This window comes from the organism of the source record quoted next, unplaced genomic scaffold (assembly GCF_019419815.1).
Source record: "Pyrus x bretschneideri cultivar Hongxiangsu unplaced genomic scaffold, Pyrus_bretschneideri_v1 Contig2, whole genome shotgun sequence".
In the NCBI taxonomy this organism is placed as follows: Eukaryota; Viridiplantae; Streptophyta; class Magnoliopsida; order Rosales; family Rosaceae; genus Pyrus; species Pyrus x bretschneideri.
Genome location: NW_025999501.1, coordinates 9,257,866 through 9,271,413, shown reverse-complemented (window position 1 = coordinate 9,271,413; position 13,548 = coordinate 9,257,866). Strand labels below are relative to the sequence as shown.

At 36.7% G+C, this 13,548-nt stretch overlaps 2 protein-coding genes and 1 non-coding gene across 3 annotated transcripts; 1 reads left to right on the top strand and 2 right to left on the bottom strand.

Moving 5' to 3' along the window:
• Nucleotides 1-1,371: 1,371 nt before the first annotated feature.
• Nucleotides 1,372-5,319, top strand: LOC103928247 (probable receptor-like protein kinase At5g18500). Its single transcript, XM_009337259.3, has 8 exons — nt 1,372-1,927; nt 2,227-2,914; nt 3,015-3,119; nt 3,216-3,338; nt 3,417-3,587; nt 3,736-3,865; nt 4,353-4,565; nt 4,860-5,319. Exons 2-8 carry the CDS (start codon nt 2,247-2,249, stop codon nt 4,983-4,985), a joined length of 1,536 nt encoding a protein of 511 aa, XP_009335534.1. The 5' UTR covers nt 1,372-1,927; nt 2,227-2,246; the 3' UTR covers nt 4,986-5,319.
• A 1,011-nt stretch (nt 5,320-6,330) lies between these two features.
• On the bottom strand, nt 6,331-8,962 carry LOC103928245 (S-adenosylmethionine synthase 2). Its single transcript, XM_009337258.3, has 2 exons — nt 8,794-8,962; nt 6,331-7,766 (listed from the first exon to the last, which is right to left on the bottom strand). The coding sequence occupies exon 2, from the start codon at nt 7,755-7,757 to the stop codon at nt 6,582-6,584; it is 1,176 nt and encodes a 391-aa protein (XP_009335533.2). The 5' UTR covers nt 7,758-7,766; nt 8,794-8,962; the 3' UTR covers nt 6,331-6,581.
• A 2,482-nt stretch (nt 8,963-11,444) lies between these two features.
• Nucleotides 11,445-11,517, bottom strand: TRNAF-GAA. The gene has a single exon. It is a non-coding gene; the product is annotated as a tRNA-Phe (tRNA).
• Nucleotides 11,518-13,548: the final 2,031 nt, after the last annotated feature.

Below are 13,548 nucleotides of genomic sequence, written 5' to 3'. Positions count from 1 at the left end.
TATATCAACCAAATATCAACGACATCTTAACAACGTTAATTTGACATTAGTAGTAAAGATCGAAGTCATATTAATAAAAAAGTTAGTCTATTATAAACATTGTTACCAAAATATTAAATATTCAATTGCACTGTCGTCGTTCGCATCGCTAACATCGTTATCTCGGTCATTCTCAACTGAGCAACTGGAAGTTTGTTTAGATAATTTTTTTAAGGCAACATGATTTACAAAATTTATGACGTATAGTAGCTTTAAACAAATAAAAGACTTTGCTCTCTTTTGTTTTGTTGGATATAATTATAGAAGACCAAGACTTTACTAAAACCCACATGATGTTGGTTCTTAGGGTTGCATTAGTGCTCCAACCCCTGATCTGGCACATTGAACCAGTTTTAACAATCATCATCAAGATTTATATTCAAAATCCATGAACACCTTTTCTTTTTCTTAATCTCTTGGAAAGAACTTCTCAAAATTTTGACTAAATTAAATCATCAATTACATCGCGGTTATTAAGGGTGGACATCAAACCAGTTGAACCGTCTAAAATGCACATTTATTGGTACACAATTTGGTTTAGTTTTGAACATTAAAACGTCAAATGGGCCAAAAAATCAAATCAACTGGATTTTTTTTTGGTTTGGTTTGGCCTATATAAATCGTCACTAAATAGAACCAAGCCATCAGTATCTTATTTTGAATTAAACACATACATGGAATGTGTTGTATATCTTTAACGTTAGTCAATCTCCTCCTATGACGCATCACGTGAGAAGAAAGACAGACATAAAAAGATAGACAATAAGTGATTTTCCTAGGAAAATCACAATCCATGGCAAATTAGAAACAAAACAAGTAGTTGGACTGATGATCCACACTTTATATCTGATCCAGGTTTTGTTAATTAGCTCATGAAGACTTTTTATGTGATAAGGATGAAGACAACTGTTGACAGACGGCCTTATATAAGATTTCAAAATGAGAAACGTTAGGGGAACTGCGACTCCTTATAACTCTTTGTCACCTAATAATTTAACGTTAATTCTCATGCTAACATTATAAAATATTATGCTAAAGACATGAGGTGACAAAAAAATCTTGAAAAGTTCACTTTACCAAAATTCAGTAATTGCCCAGACTTGCATGTAAGAATTCTAACAGTTCCATATCCAAGTTTGTAACCTTTGAACTCAGGTGACATGTTTGACTTGACCAAGTAAACGGTTGAGATTCGACAATCATAAATTTATAATCAACTACACAGATACAACAATAAATTATAAAAAATAAATACATAATAATGATAAAAAGAGAAAAATAATTATAAAGTAAAATACTGGTAAAATCCAATCAGTCATGTTTCAAAAACAAATCAGGAAAATCGCAGCACCTTTTAACATCGCAGAATTCCATGCATCCCTTTTACTGTTTGTATTATGTTTTTGGAAGGCAACTCTGAGTAGTGAGTGAGTGAGTCTTAAAAACTCTAAACTCACCACCTACCGCTGATAACTCCACCCTTTCTTCTTATATCCCCACCCACTCACAAAGATCTTTTTGTTTTTCCATGACCCTTTACAATTTTGCACAGGCAGGAGTTTTCTGGTTGCTTTTGGGTGTGGGTTTTTGAGATGGATTAGTTTTGGTGCCTGAAAGCTCTTTCCCAGCTTAGATTCAGACACACTTTTGGCCCACAGTGAAAACCCACAAAGGGATTTGAGTTTTACTGTTATATATTTGATTTTTTTAATTAATTTTATTGAAAAGTGGGATCTTTTAGGTTCCTTGAGAGGTTTTCTTGGTGTGTGTTTCTGGGTTTTCTGGTTTATAGATCTGGAATTGTGCCTTGTTTTAGGATAAAGAATGCTGAAGGGGTTTCAAAGATCTGGCTTTTCAAGATTGCTCTTTTGAGCTCTTTCTCAGAGAGGTAAGGAGTGAGTTTACAATTCCAATTACTTGTGAACTGTTGTTTATGTTGGTGGTAAAATGATTGTAGTGAAATTTAAGCTGGTAGCATGTCAAGGTTGACTCCTTGATTGCGTTTATATATGTGTGTGTGTATATATTTGTGGAATTGGTGAAAAAATATACTAGCTTTGTATTTTATCAATCTCTAGATGCTGCAATGGATTGAAAGAACAGATTTTGATTTTTTTTTTTTTTTACAGTGATATGAATGATGAATCTGAATAAATTTTGATGTGTGATTCTTCTGTGTACGTGTAGGCTTGTTGGTAGCTGATAGAATGGCTTCTGATCTCCAATCAGAATTATCCAAGAAAACTCCCATTTTTAATCTGAAAGTCTGGGAAGTAATTGGAATTGCTGTTGCACTGTTTATCATAGTCATCCTCACTGTGCTATCAATGTGTCTTACTTGGCGTAAGAAATCGAGGAAAGCTAGGGACAAGATTCCCCTTAGTCAAATCCCAACTGTCTCAAAAGAGATTAAGGAAGTTCGGGTTGAGCAAGTATCTGCTAGGGAGTTTGCTCCTCGTGATGGAATTCTTCTCACCATTCATGACAAATCTAGTGACAAAGGATCAGATAAGATCATGGTCCATCTGGATATGGGAAAATCGAAGAATGGAGAGAATAGCAGCCAGTCAGGTTCATTTAATCATTTAGAAAACGACGGTGTCCTGTCCCAATCTGGAGAAGAGGGGAGTTCCAGCACCGTTACAGGACATAAGCCTTCATCATCTTATCCAATAACCACCCCGTCTCCTCTAGTTGGCCTGCCTGAATTCTCGCATTTGGGTTGGGGACACTGGTTTACATTAAGGGACCTTGAGCTTGCAACAAACCGGTTTGCAAAGGACAATGTCCTTGGTGAAGGTGGATATGGAGTTGTTTACAGGGGACATCTCATCAATGGGACTCCAGTGGCAGTTAAAAAGATCCTAAACAACCTGTGAGTTTAAAAACGAATGTACCTTGAATCCATTGTGGTTTGTCCATTCACCATTCTTGGTTTCATGAACTTGTAACCTAAACTGTTATAATGTCTTTAGAGGCCAAGCAGAGAAAGAATTCAGGGTGGAAGTTGAAGCAATTGGCCATGTGCGCCACAAGAATTTAGTTCGCCTCCTGGGATACTGCGTCGAAGGAACTCATAGGTACCATTTTCTTTTAATTGGTTTTTTGTGGCCTTGGTATCTGAGAAGTGTGTTGAGTATATAATCACTGTTCTCACTTGCATTTCAAAATTTCAGGATTTTGGTCTATGAGTACGTCAACAATGGAAACTTGGAGCAGTGGCTTCACGGAGCAATGCGTCACCATGGATATCTCACTTGGGAAGCCCGCATAAAGGTTCTCCTTGGGACCGCAAAAGCGTAAGTCCAATAACCTACACAAGTACTTTCTTTTTTCCAGGTTTTCTAGTTTCACTTAATGAGATATACTTGTTGCAGTCTTGCCTATTTACATGAGGCCATTGAACCGAAAGTTATACACCGAGACATTAAATCAAGCAATATATTGATTGATGAAGACTTCAATTCCAAGGTATCTGATTTTGGGCTGGCCAAGCTGCTGGGTGCAGGAACTAGTCATGTGACAACGCGTGTTATGGGAACTTTCGGGTTAGTATTCTTTCTTGAGCACGACTTGTTTTGGCCCTTAAGCAATCTTGTGTCTTTTGGTTTTAGATGTGCAGAATAAGTTGATAACTGATGCTGATAATTAATTATTTCTAGTGTAATGCTTGTCCCTGCTTCCAAAAAATTTCAGGTATGTGGCCCCTGAATATGCTAATACCGGACTTTTGAATGAAAAGAGCGATGTATATAGCTTTGGGGTTTTGCTCTTAGAGGCAATTACTGGAAGGGACCCTGTGGACTATGGTCGCCCTGCTCATGAGGTATGCACTCTAACCATCCTAAGATACCACATTTTTGTCAACATAGAATCATAAGTGTTTGATGCAAGTTGGATTTATTTTTTGTACTAAGTAGTGAATGTCTTTTGAAAATACATATTATGTAGTGAATGACAACAGTTACTATCAGACAGTTTACAGTCTAAATATGCTTAGGAGTGTCCAGATTGTCTAGCCCAACATAGGTCCTCCCTAAAATTGACCCTTCTGAATCGCTTTGGTTCTGTGTTTTCCTATTAAATATACTTGGCCTGGTTCTGGATTTGTAAAAGCCTAAACTTTTGTGTACTTTTCTGACAAACTGCTGAGCTTACCCGAGGAGTGATCTGGTAGGGGTTTACATTTGACTTCGATACTCAACAGACAGAAATGGCAATAGAACTTTAATGTTGCAATGTCAATCGTTTGATCACTATTTCATTTTGCTGTTTGTGGAGTTTTGTTTGACATGTAGTCTTAATGCTCACAGGTGAATCTGGTTGATTGGCTAAAAATGATGGTTGGAAGCAGAAGATCCGAAGAAGTGGTAGACCCAAACATTGAGGTGAGACCATCAACAAGAGCCCTGAAACGAGCCCTCTTGACTGCTTTGAGGTGCGTTGATCCAGATTCTGAAAAAAGACCCAAGATGAGCCAAGTTGTCCGTATGCTTGAGTCCGAGGAATATCCTATACCAAGAGAGGTTAGATTTTCATTCTATCTCTAGAACACAATTTCTGTTGGATTTTAAGCTGTCTTCCGAGTTGAATTTCGATTCAAAGGACCAAAATGTTTTTCCCATGCAAAAGACATAACCTTTTCGCGCGTTTTAATCACTCAATATTCTGTCAAAATCTCTCTCCGCATGTTACATTTCGTTCTCCCATGGTCTTAACCATTTTGTTTTCATCCTCATAAGATCCAGGCTTTGTTAACTTTTATACAAAGAGATGATATCACATGTCTTCTGAAAATAAGTTTTCTTCTCAATGTTCAGGATCGAAGGCACCGAAGAACTGAAGGAGATAGCGCGGACATTGATTCCCAGCGCGAAAATTCAGATACTGATCGCAGTGATTATCCGGGTTCAAGATCAGAGAGCAAAGGCTACCAACGAACGTAATAACCCAGTGATTCGTTTAAGGATCTCGGAAATATAGAAAGTGAGGTTAATTCTTAAATTTTTTTTTTTTCTACTCTTAATTGTTGGGTTTGTCTGTCTGAGACTCTGAGCTGATGCTATTAGGACATATGTGGTAGAAGGGGTTGATGGGGAAGAGGGATGATCTATTCATTTTTTTCCCCTCCTTTTTTTTTCCTTTGTTTTTGTTATTTTTTTGTAGATGGAGAAATATATTGTTTGTGCATGTAAGTGGTGGTGTTTGTGAAAAACCCAAAACAGTAGGGGGTTTATGTACAGAGTGATTTGCTCTTCAAATTTGGTGGATGAAATTGCCGCCGTCTCGTTTTCTTGGTCGCCTTGTGAGTAAGGAACAATACAGGGTCACCTACCGTTAGATTTGATATCAAGAGTTGAGATTGTCTATTTGCCGGGCTGTCCATCTAAACTGGAGGCCGTTATAGATGCTATAACAAAACTAAAACAATTAAAGTACATCCATGTGTTCTCCACCCTTGATGTCAAATTCAATGGTAAGTGATCATATATTTCTTTGTCATCAGATGACCAAAGGAACACCTATGTTCTTTTATAATAGATAAATACATACGAGGAGAACATAAAACCAAACCTCACCGAGGAAGAGAACAAACAAAGAGGAAAAAATAGTGTAAGTGGCTAACTCGAGACCAAGACAGCCACTTTCAAGCTGTTTTCTGGCCAAACCACGACAATTTATCCATCGAAAAAGGTACCATGCTCTTCGTCTCATTGAGAAGAATTATTTTCGTTTTTTAATCACTCGATTTCATTGAGTAGAAGAAGTTATAAACGTTTAAATTTTACCCAGTTGTTAGCGAGTTTTCCAGTTTTCCCGCAAACCAGTCACGTTTCAGGCTATTTTTCGGCTATCTCCGGCAATCATTGGGCTTCCAAATGGTATAATCTTGTTCTACACTTTCCTATCTTCACTTTAATATATTATGGGTCGAATTTGGTTAAGAAACGATTAAGTTATGAAGCTTTGAAAATTGCCCAAACTTTCGGCCAAGAGCTTTGGAACACTTAACAGAATGACCAAAATAATGGATGGTAGACAATCTCAAGGACCATTTCTATTGATTTCAAGGACCAACGTGATATGTTATGCAAATCTCAAGAACCATTTTGGCTAAAAAGCCGAGGAAAAATATCGTAAGCAATGCCACAAGAAGTAACAAAAATTCGAATATGATATAATTAATAGAATATGAAAAATCCGCATAAGATTCAAATCCGTTAATTCATTAGCTTAATAATAATGTATCATAATTTAGATTTTTTTTTACCAAACAAATGCAACACCACATTGAAGTTGCCTTGCAGCTAATAAGAAACCAGCTTTTTTTCTACATGTTTTCATACACCAAGACTCAGAATTCAATACATCTTGTATAATGTGATCCAAACATGCCAAATTGAAATATTTCAAGTGGAAAAAAAGATAAGGGAAAGACAATTAAAAGAAAAAGCAAAAGCAAGACTCTTGATTTCGAAAACCGGCTGCTCGGAAGAAGCAGATTATTGATCAACTGCAAGCAGAGAGGAAAAGCACTTGTTCTACTCTTGGGGCTTTTCCCACTTCAATGGCTTCATCACTTCCCACGAGAAGTCAGGGTCATCCCTACCGAAGTGTCCGTAAGCAGCCGTTTTCAAGTACCTGCCCCGCTTGAGATCGAGGTTAATCGCAATCATCCCGGGCCTGAAATCAAAGTTCTCCTTTACTAGTTTAAGAATCTCCTTGTCAGGAATCTTTCCGGTGCCATAACTGTCAACGAACACTGATAGTGGCTCGGGAACACCAATGGCATACGAGACCTGCACTATGCACCTGCGAGCAAGACCATTGGCGACAATGCTCTTAGCAGCCTGCCTAACAATGTAGGCACCACTCCTGTCTACCTTGGTAGGGTCCTTGCCAGAGAAGGCACCACCACCATGAGCTCCCCAACCACCGTAGGTGTCAATGATGATTTTGCGGCCAGTGAGGCCAGCATCACCGTGCGGTCCACCAATGACAAATCGACCTGATGGGTTGAGATGGAAAATAGTCTTCTCGTCTAGGTACTTCTCAGGAACAACAGGCTTGATAACATGCTCTTTGAGGTCAGCAGCAATCTCGTCGTTGGTAACAGTTTCGTCATGCTGAGTTGAAATGAGAACCGTGTGGACACGGATTGGAACCATAGCGCCATGGTCATTGTAGTATTCAACAGTGACTTGCGTCTTGCCATCAGGTCTCAGCCACGGCAAGGTTCCATTCTTGCGAACTTCAGTGAGACGGGCACCAAGCTTGGTGGCAAGAACATGGCTCAGAGGCATAAGCTCAGGGGTCTCATCAGTGGCATAACCAAACATGTGACCCTGGTCACCCGCACCAATCTCCTCAGGCCGCTTGGTCAAGTGGCCGTGAACGCCCTGGGCGATATCAGGGCTCTGTTGCTCGATGTTAACCAAGACCTTGCAGTTGTCAGCATCAAGACCAACATCATCTGAAACAAATCCAATTGTACGGCAGGTATCTCGCACAATCTTCTCGTAGTCCACTTTGGCTTTGGTTGTAATCTCTCCGAAGACCATGACCATGTTCGTCTTGGTGCAAGTCTCGCAGGCAACTTTGCTGTCGGGGTCTTGTTCGAGGCAGGCGTCGAGCACTGCATCCGAAATCTGATCACAGAGTTTATCGGGGTGTCCCTCGTTCACGGACTCCGAAGTAAACAGGAAGGTGTCTTCCATTCTTACAAGCTGCAACAAAAAACAGAATCAGAGTTAATAAGTACCTCACCATATAATTCAGCAGTAGCTGAACTCTATCATCCGGAGAATGTTCCGTTAACCACATCTTATAGAAATGATCGAAAATCCGAACTCGGATCTAGAGAATGGACGTCAACTTCCAAATCAAGTCCGACTTAAAGATGGATTTATTCACGAAGAAAACTTATTCCTCCCAATTCTACAAAGGCGGAAGGGATAAGTTGTTTTCATAACCAATTCATCTTCCACCTTCAACTTGTACAAGATTTGGAAGTTGACGTCCATTTCGTGCTTATATACACAAAATCTAGTTCGTTGTCCAATCCAACAATACCTAGACACCAAATGAGCCTAAAGAAGCTAAAAACATAGACATCATTACAAACACAAATTGAACGCACCCAACAAAAGCAATTATAAGAAGAACAATCATGGCTAATTAAAGATGAGTAGGAACTCCTACTCAAAATTTCTCAAAATTGTTCGTTGTCTATTTATAGAACTTCGTGTTTATAATCAAAACCGTTCATATTATAAATCACCATATAAAGATCGTCTCTGCAAGAAATTAATTAAAACTAAGATCGTTTAATCATCAAATTGTTTAAAAGCAAATGAATGATATTGGTAAAAGCATTACAAACCGTCTATGTATTTGCTACAATAGATTAATTAAACGACCTAATTTTAATTTATTTTTTTCAGATATGATCTTGTATATGATCATAAGCATAAAATTCTGTAATTAAAATATTAAGAATTTTAAATAGGAATTCATACTTATCTTGGAGTAGTCAAGCATTGTTTTCATAAAATAAAACCCAGTAACCTAAATCTAAAAAAGACAAAACCCAACTGCTAAACTTATAAATACAAACGATATTCTACTTTAAATTAATTTAAACTGCAGAGGGCGAGATTGGAACGGATTACAGCACCTAACAGAAAATACAACTCAAAAACAAGAAAAGAAAAAGCATTTGCATGAAATGTTGAGCTTCTCAAAAGTGCTTACTTGCTAAAAGCGGAAATCTGAGTCCTGGGTCTTGAGGTTCAGGTTGTTCCCAGTGTCTCGCAGCCTGAAAGCTCGAATCTTTGCCACACCGAATCCGAGACTTCCGGGCTTTATTTATAGACAGAGGAGGGGTCTGGTGGTGGTTGCTTAAACACAGAGTCAGGTTACATTCCACTTGTTTTTCAATTTTCACCGCTTTTTTTTGTTCATATTTTTTGGAGTCTCTGGGAATTGACGGTCAAGATTTGTTTTTTGTGATGACGTGGGAGGCTGAAGATTACGGCCGTTGGATGAGGGTAGATTGAGGGCTGGGATTGGAGGGAGTCGGTGAAGTAAAGCGACAGTCCGTCCGATTTGGTTTTGATCCTTTGTTCGTGTAAGTATGTATTTGCAGTATCTTTTTTGTTTACACCTAATTTTTAGAGCCCTTTTTTATTCAAAATAGTTTATGAGATTAACATAATTTCTTATTTGATCTCAGAGATTTAAAATCAATATCCTACGTCAATCATTTTGTGAAAAATATTTATTAAATTAAGAAAACCACTAGTTCAAAGGGAGGGTTGATTTGACAAAACTACTCTCAATTTAACTGAGATTTCTTCCAGCATGACCAAATGATTGGCGATAGACAATATGAGGGATCACTTCTATTGATTTTATATCTCAACGACCAAATGAAGAATTATGTTAATCTTAGAAACCATTTTGAATAAAAAGCTTTTATAGAAAGGGTAATACTATGGAAAGTAAATGTGCAAACTAAATAACATAGAAATTAATAATTGGATTATTATTAAGTGTTGATAAACGTGCTTAGTTTACAAATTTTATCCTCCTAACATTACTCTTATAGAAACTCATCACCAGTTTCTTTTCTTTTTCTAAATTATTACTTTTGGTATTTTGATTAATTATTATTTTTTAACTTTTTGGAATTAATAGTGTTTTGTAAGTGGAAAAGGGATCCTCTCCTGTTCTCTTCCTCCTAATCCATCAAATTAGGAGATCTATACTATTGAAATTTGATCCAACGGCTGAAGTTATTATAACTTTTAAAGTGAGTCTCTGTTTATAGCCGTTAGATTAAATTTCAATAGTACTAATTTCCTAATTTGGTGAATTTGAAGAAAAGAATCCAAAGAGTAAGTGCATGGGGGTGGGTTATTTGGGGGTTCACCAACTCCCGGATGTGAAATTTGAGATGAATTGATTTATGCTTTTTGATAAAAATAAAATAATCATGTTGATCTTTGAAAAAGTATATAAAGTAGTTCACACTCCCTTGCATGTTGCATGATTGATCATATGTTATTGTTTACACTTGTCCATTATAAGAGGCATTTTCCATGTTGGAAGTAATGTTACGTTACGTCATCGTCTATTCAATAATCATAATTTAGGAAATATTCAATAATCATAATTTAGGAAACTTAAATGTGAAGTTTTAAAAAAGAATTAACAAAAATAATGGGAATATCGTGGAATCAATAGAAATAATGTGTTTGTCACCATCTGAGGAGCCATGATGTTGAAACTTGTTGAAACTTCGACACATGTGGATGTTTTTCCCATCATATTCATCAAACACTTGGTGATCACGACTGAATTTTCTACATGACTATCATAGAGTCTCTAAAGAGCTTTTCCCCCTCGAACGCATCTAGTCCCTTAGTGGATTCGCCCTTGTTGCACAACTGAAACTCCCACATCCTAATAATTTGTCATGCTAAGCAATTGACTAATCAAATTTAAAAAGTTGCTTTGCTTTTACCCTTTTAGGTGGGTAATTAGATTTTGCATTTGAACTCGAATCAACTAAACATAGGCATGTGATCTAATATTCTAGTAAATTTAATGTTGGATTTTTATCAGTACATTCCAAATCTGAAACTCTAAATTTTTGAAATTATTATAATAACTTTGAATCTTTTTCGCTCTTTTTAATATTAAAAAATTAAGAAAAAAACATCTAATCACACAAAGGGCATAAGTATAAAATTTATGATGATTGAGCTTTATTTTCATTATTGGTAAAAGTATTGAAGTCCACGTTGAACACACATCATGCAAATGGTGTTCCCCTAACCTAAGAAGAGATCATCTTCGGATCTCTTCCACCAAGGTCACCGGATCAAGTAATCCAGATCTTTGAAATTTCATCCAACGGTCCACCTGTTTTGACCCCGTAAAAGCTATAATAATTTTTGGTTGTTTGATAAAATTTTAAAGATTCGGATCACTTAATCTGATGATCTTGGTGAAAGAGATCTGGATAAGATCTCTTCTCACCTAACCCACCATTCCGTTTGATGATTTGTCAAGTCGGTTGTTGGATTATGGTTGGTCTAATCTCAGCTGATTAACATATAATTAAGCTAATTTTCTTAAATCACCAAAATTATTAGCACGCGTGATGTCACAAAGCTGATGTGGAATTTGCTTTAACAAAAGAAAATGGCTTTCTGGTTTTTCAAAAAAGAAAAGAAAAAGAAAATAAAGTTAAATAGTGATTTTATTTTTGTCATGTTTCATGGCACTCACCTTCTCCAGTTTCTCAGCTTTGAAGGAAACGACACAGGATATTGTCGTATTAGGCCCCACGCATCGCCAAAGAAAGGCGTAAAAAGGATTAAAAATAAAAAATGGTTTGCGGTGAAGGTGGATCGAACACCTGACCTTCAGATCTTCAGTCTGACGCTCTCCCAACTGAGCTATCCCCGCACGCCTGTATATAGTAGACAGTTGTTCCAAGTTTTTACTGACATATTTGTTTTGTTTTTTTTTTTGGTACAAGATTTTTTTTTAAACTACTCTAATTTACGAAAAAAGAATCTAGACTAGGATTTAAGCAGTCAGACACACTAACGTAGCTTAGCCCCTCATATGCCTGAGTCTTTAGGTAACTAGAAGGTCACGTACTTGAAAACTCGTCACCTTCGATGATCAGATACATTACGAGCATTGGAAATTTGATCAATTATCATTTTAATAAGATCCATTGGTTGATTTAAACAATGTATTCAAGACATTGATGCGTTGAAAACTAAATACATTATCATTTTAATAAGATCAAGCATTGAAAGTTAGATACATTACAACTTTAATAAGAACCATTAGTTGATTTTGACAATGTATTCTAGACATTGATGCATTGAACATTAAATACATTATTATTTTAATAAGATCCAATAGTTGATTTCGACAAATGTATTAGGCCACCTCCAACCAAGGGCTGGCCAGAGGGCTCGTTTTAGCCATCTGGCCCTCCAAGATATTAATATTTTAATGAACAGTATAAGGCCATATTTGCCTCCGTCTCCAACTGAGGGCCAAAGGGCTCGTTTTAGCCCTGTCACAAAAAACCGTCTCTAACCAAGGGCCAAAGGGCCAAATATAATTTATTATTTAAATTTAAAAACTACAACAACTTAAATTCAAATCCAACAACAACTTAAATTTAAAAACGACGAATTAAATTTAAAAATTACAAATAAAATTTAAAAACAACATTAACTTGAATTTAAAAACTACAACAACTTAAATTTAATATCCATAATCAACATCATCTTTATCATCCGCCATTGTAGGAGTATAGTCAGAAGTAAACAACGGCCGCTGGGTCATAATTTCTTTTTTTTTCTATCAAAATAGGCTTTACTCATTGGAGTGTAATTCGAAGTGTTCCTTTCCATATTCTTATCATCCATCTCTTCTTGTATTTGTTTGGCCCATTCTTCATGCCTACTTTTCCTTTCTTCCACCTCAAGGGCATTTTGCTCCGCCATTAATCGCAATGAGGCCGCCACTTCATGTTGAGAGGCATAATCATCATTTGCCTTGCCCTTTTCCTTCAACCTTCGAGCCTTGTTTTGTCCAATAGCCCTAGGTATGGAACCTTCACCCGAAGACGGATTTTCTACCCTTGTTTGTTGAATGGTTGGAGATCCATTTTCATCCATATCTGTAGTTGAGGATGCAGTTCCGAACACCGGCATATGAGCTCTATGTGGTGGATCTTCAAATAACACCCATCCTTTACAAATTTCCCAACAACTGTGAAACTGAAAGGGTTTCGAGCTGCTATCCATATACAATTCCTCCGCTTGGCATACCTAGAAAAAAATTAAAGGAAATTAATTTATGAAATTAAATGTAATATAATTAAATATTTAAAATAAATTGTGAAAACACTTACTTTGTTGTAGTAATTAATGCTGCTTTCACGTGTACTTGCGGCTGCTAACAATGTTTGATGCCATTTGTTCAAACTTGGCTGAAGATGTTTCTTCCATCTTAAAGAACAACTCTCATGGTTTCGAATATTCACTGGAATGGTGCCTTCATAGAACTCTAAGTATTTTTTTGATACACGAGTCCAAACATCGTCATTTGTTTGACAATTCCCCCTCACACTATCTTCCGACACCCATTTATAAGCCTTGCAAAGAACTTCATCTTCTTTTTGGGCCCAAGCCCTACCTTTCATTGCAGACGAGGACATTTGAAAATTATTGAAAAAATTGAAGGATAGATTTTTGAAAGAGGAAAGAAAATATGAGAATTGAAAGGGTGTAGGAATGGTGAAAATTTTGTGAGGAATGGTGAATGAATGGTTTAGGTATTTATAGGAAAAAAAATTAGAATTTTTGAGAATTAAAAAAAAAAAAAAATGAATCCAACGGTAAATCGCACCAGCTAGCCGTTGGATTCAAATTTCTTTTTAAGCATTCCTGTCGGTTATAACCAATATGA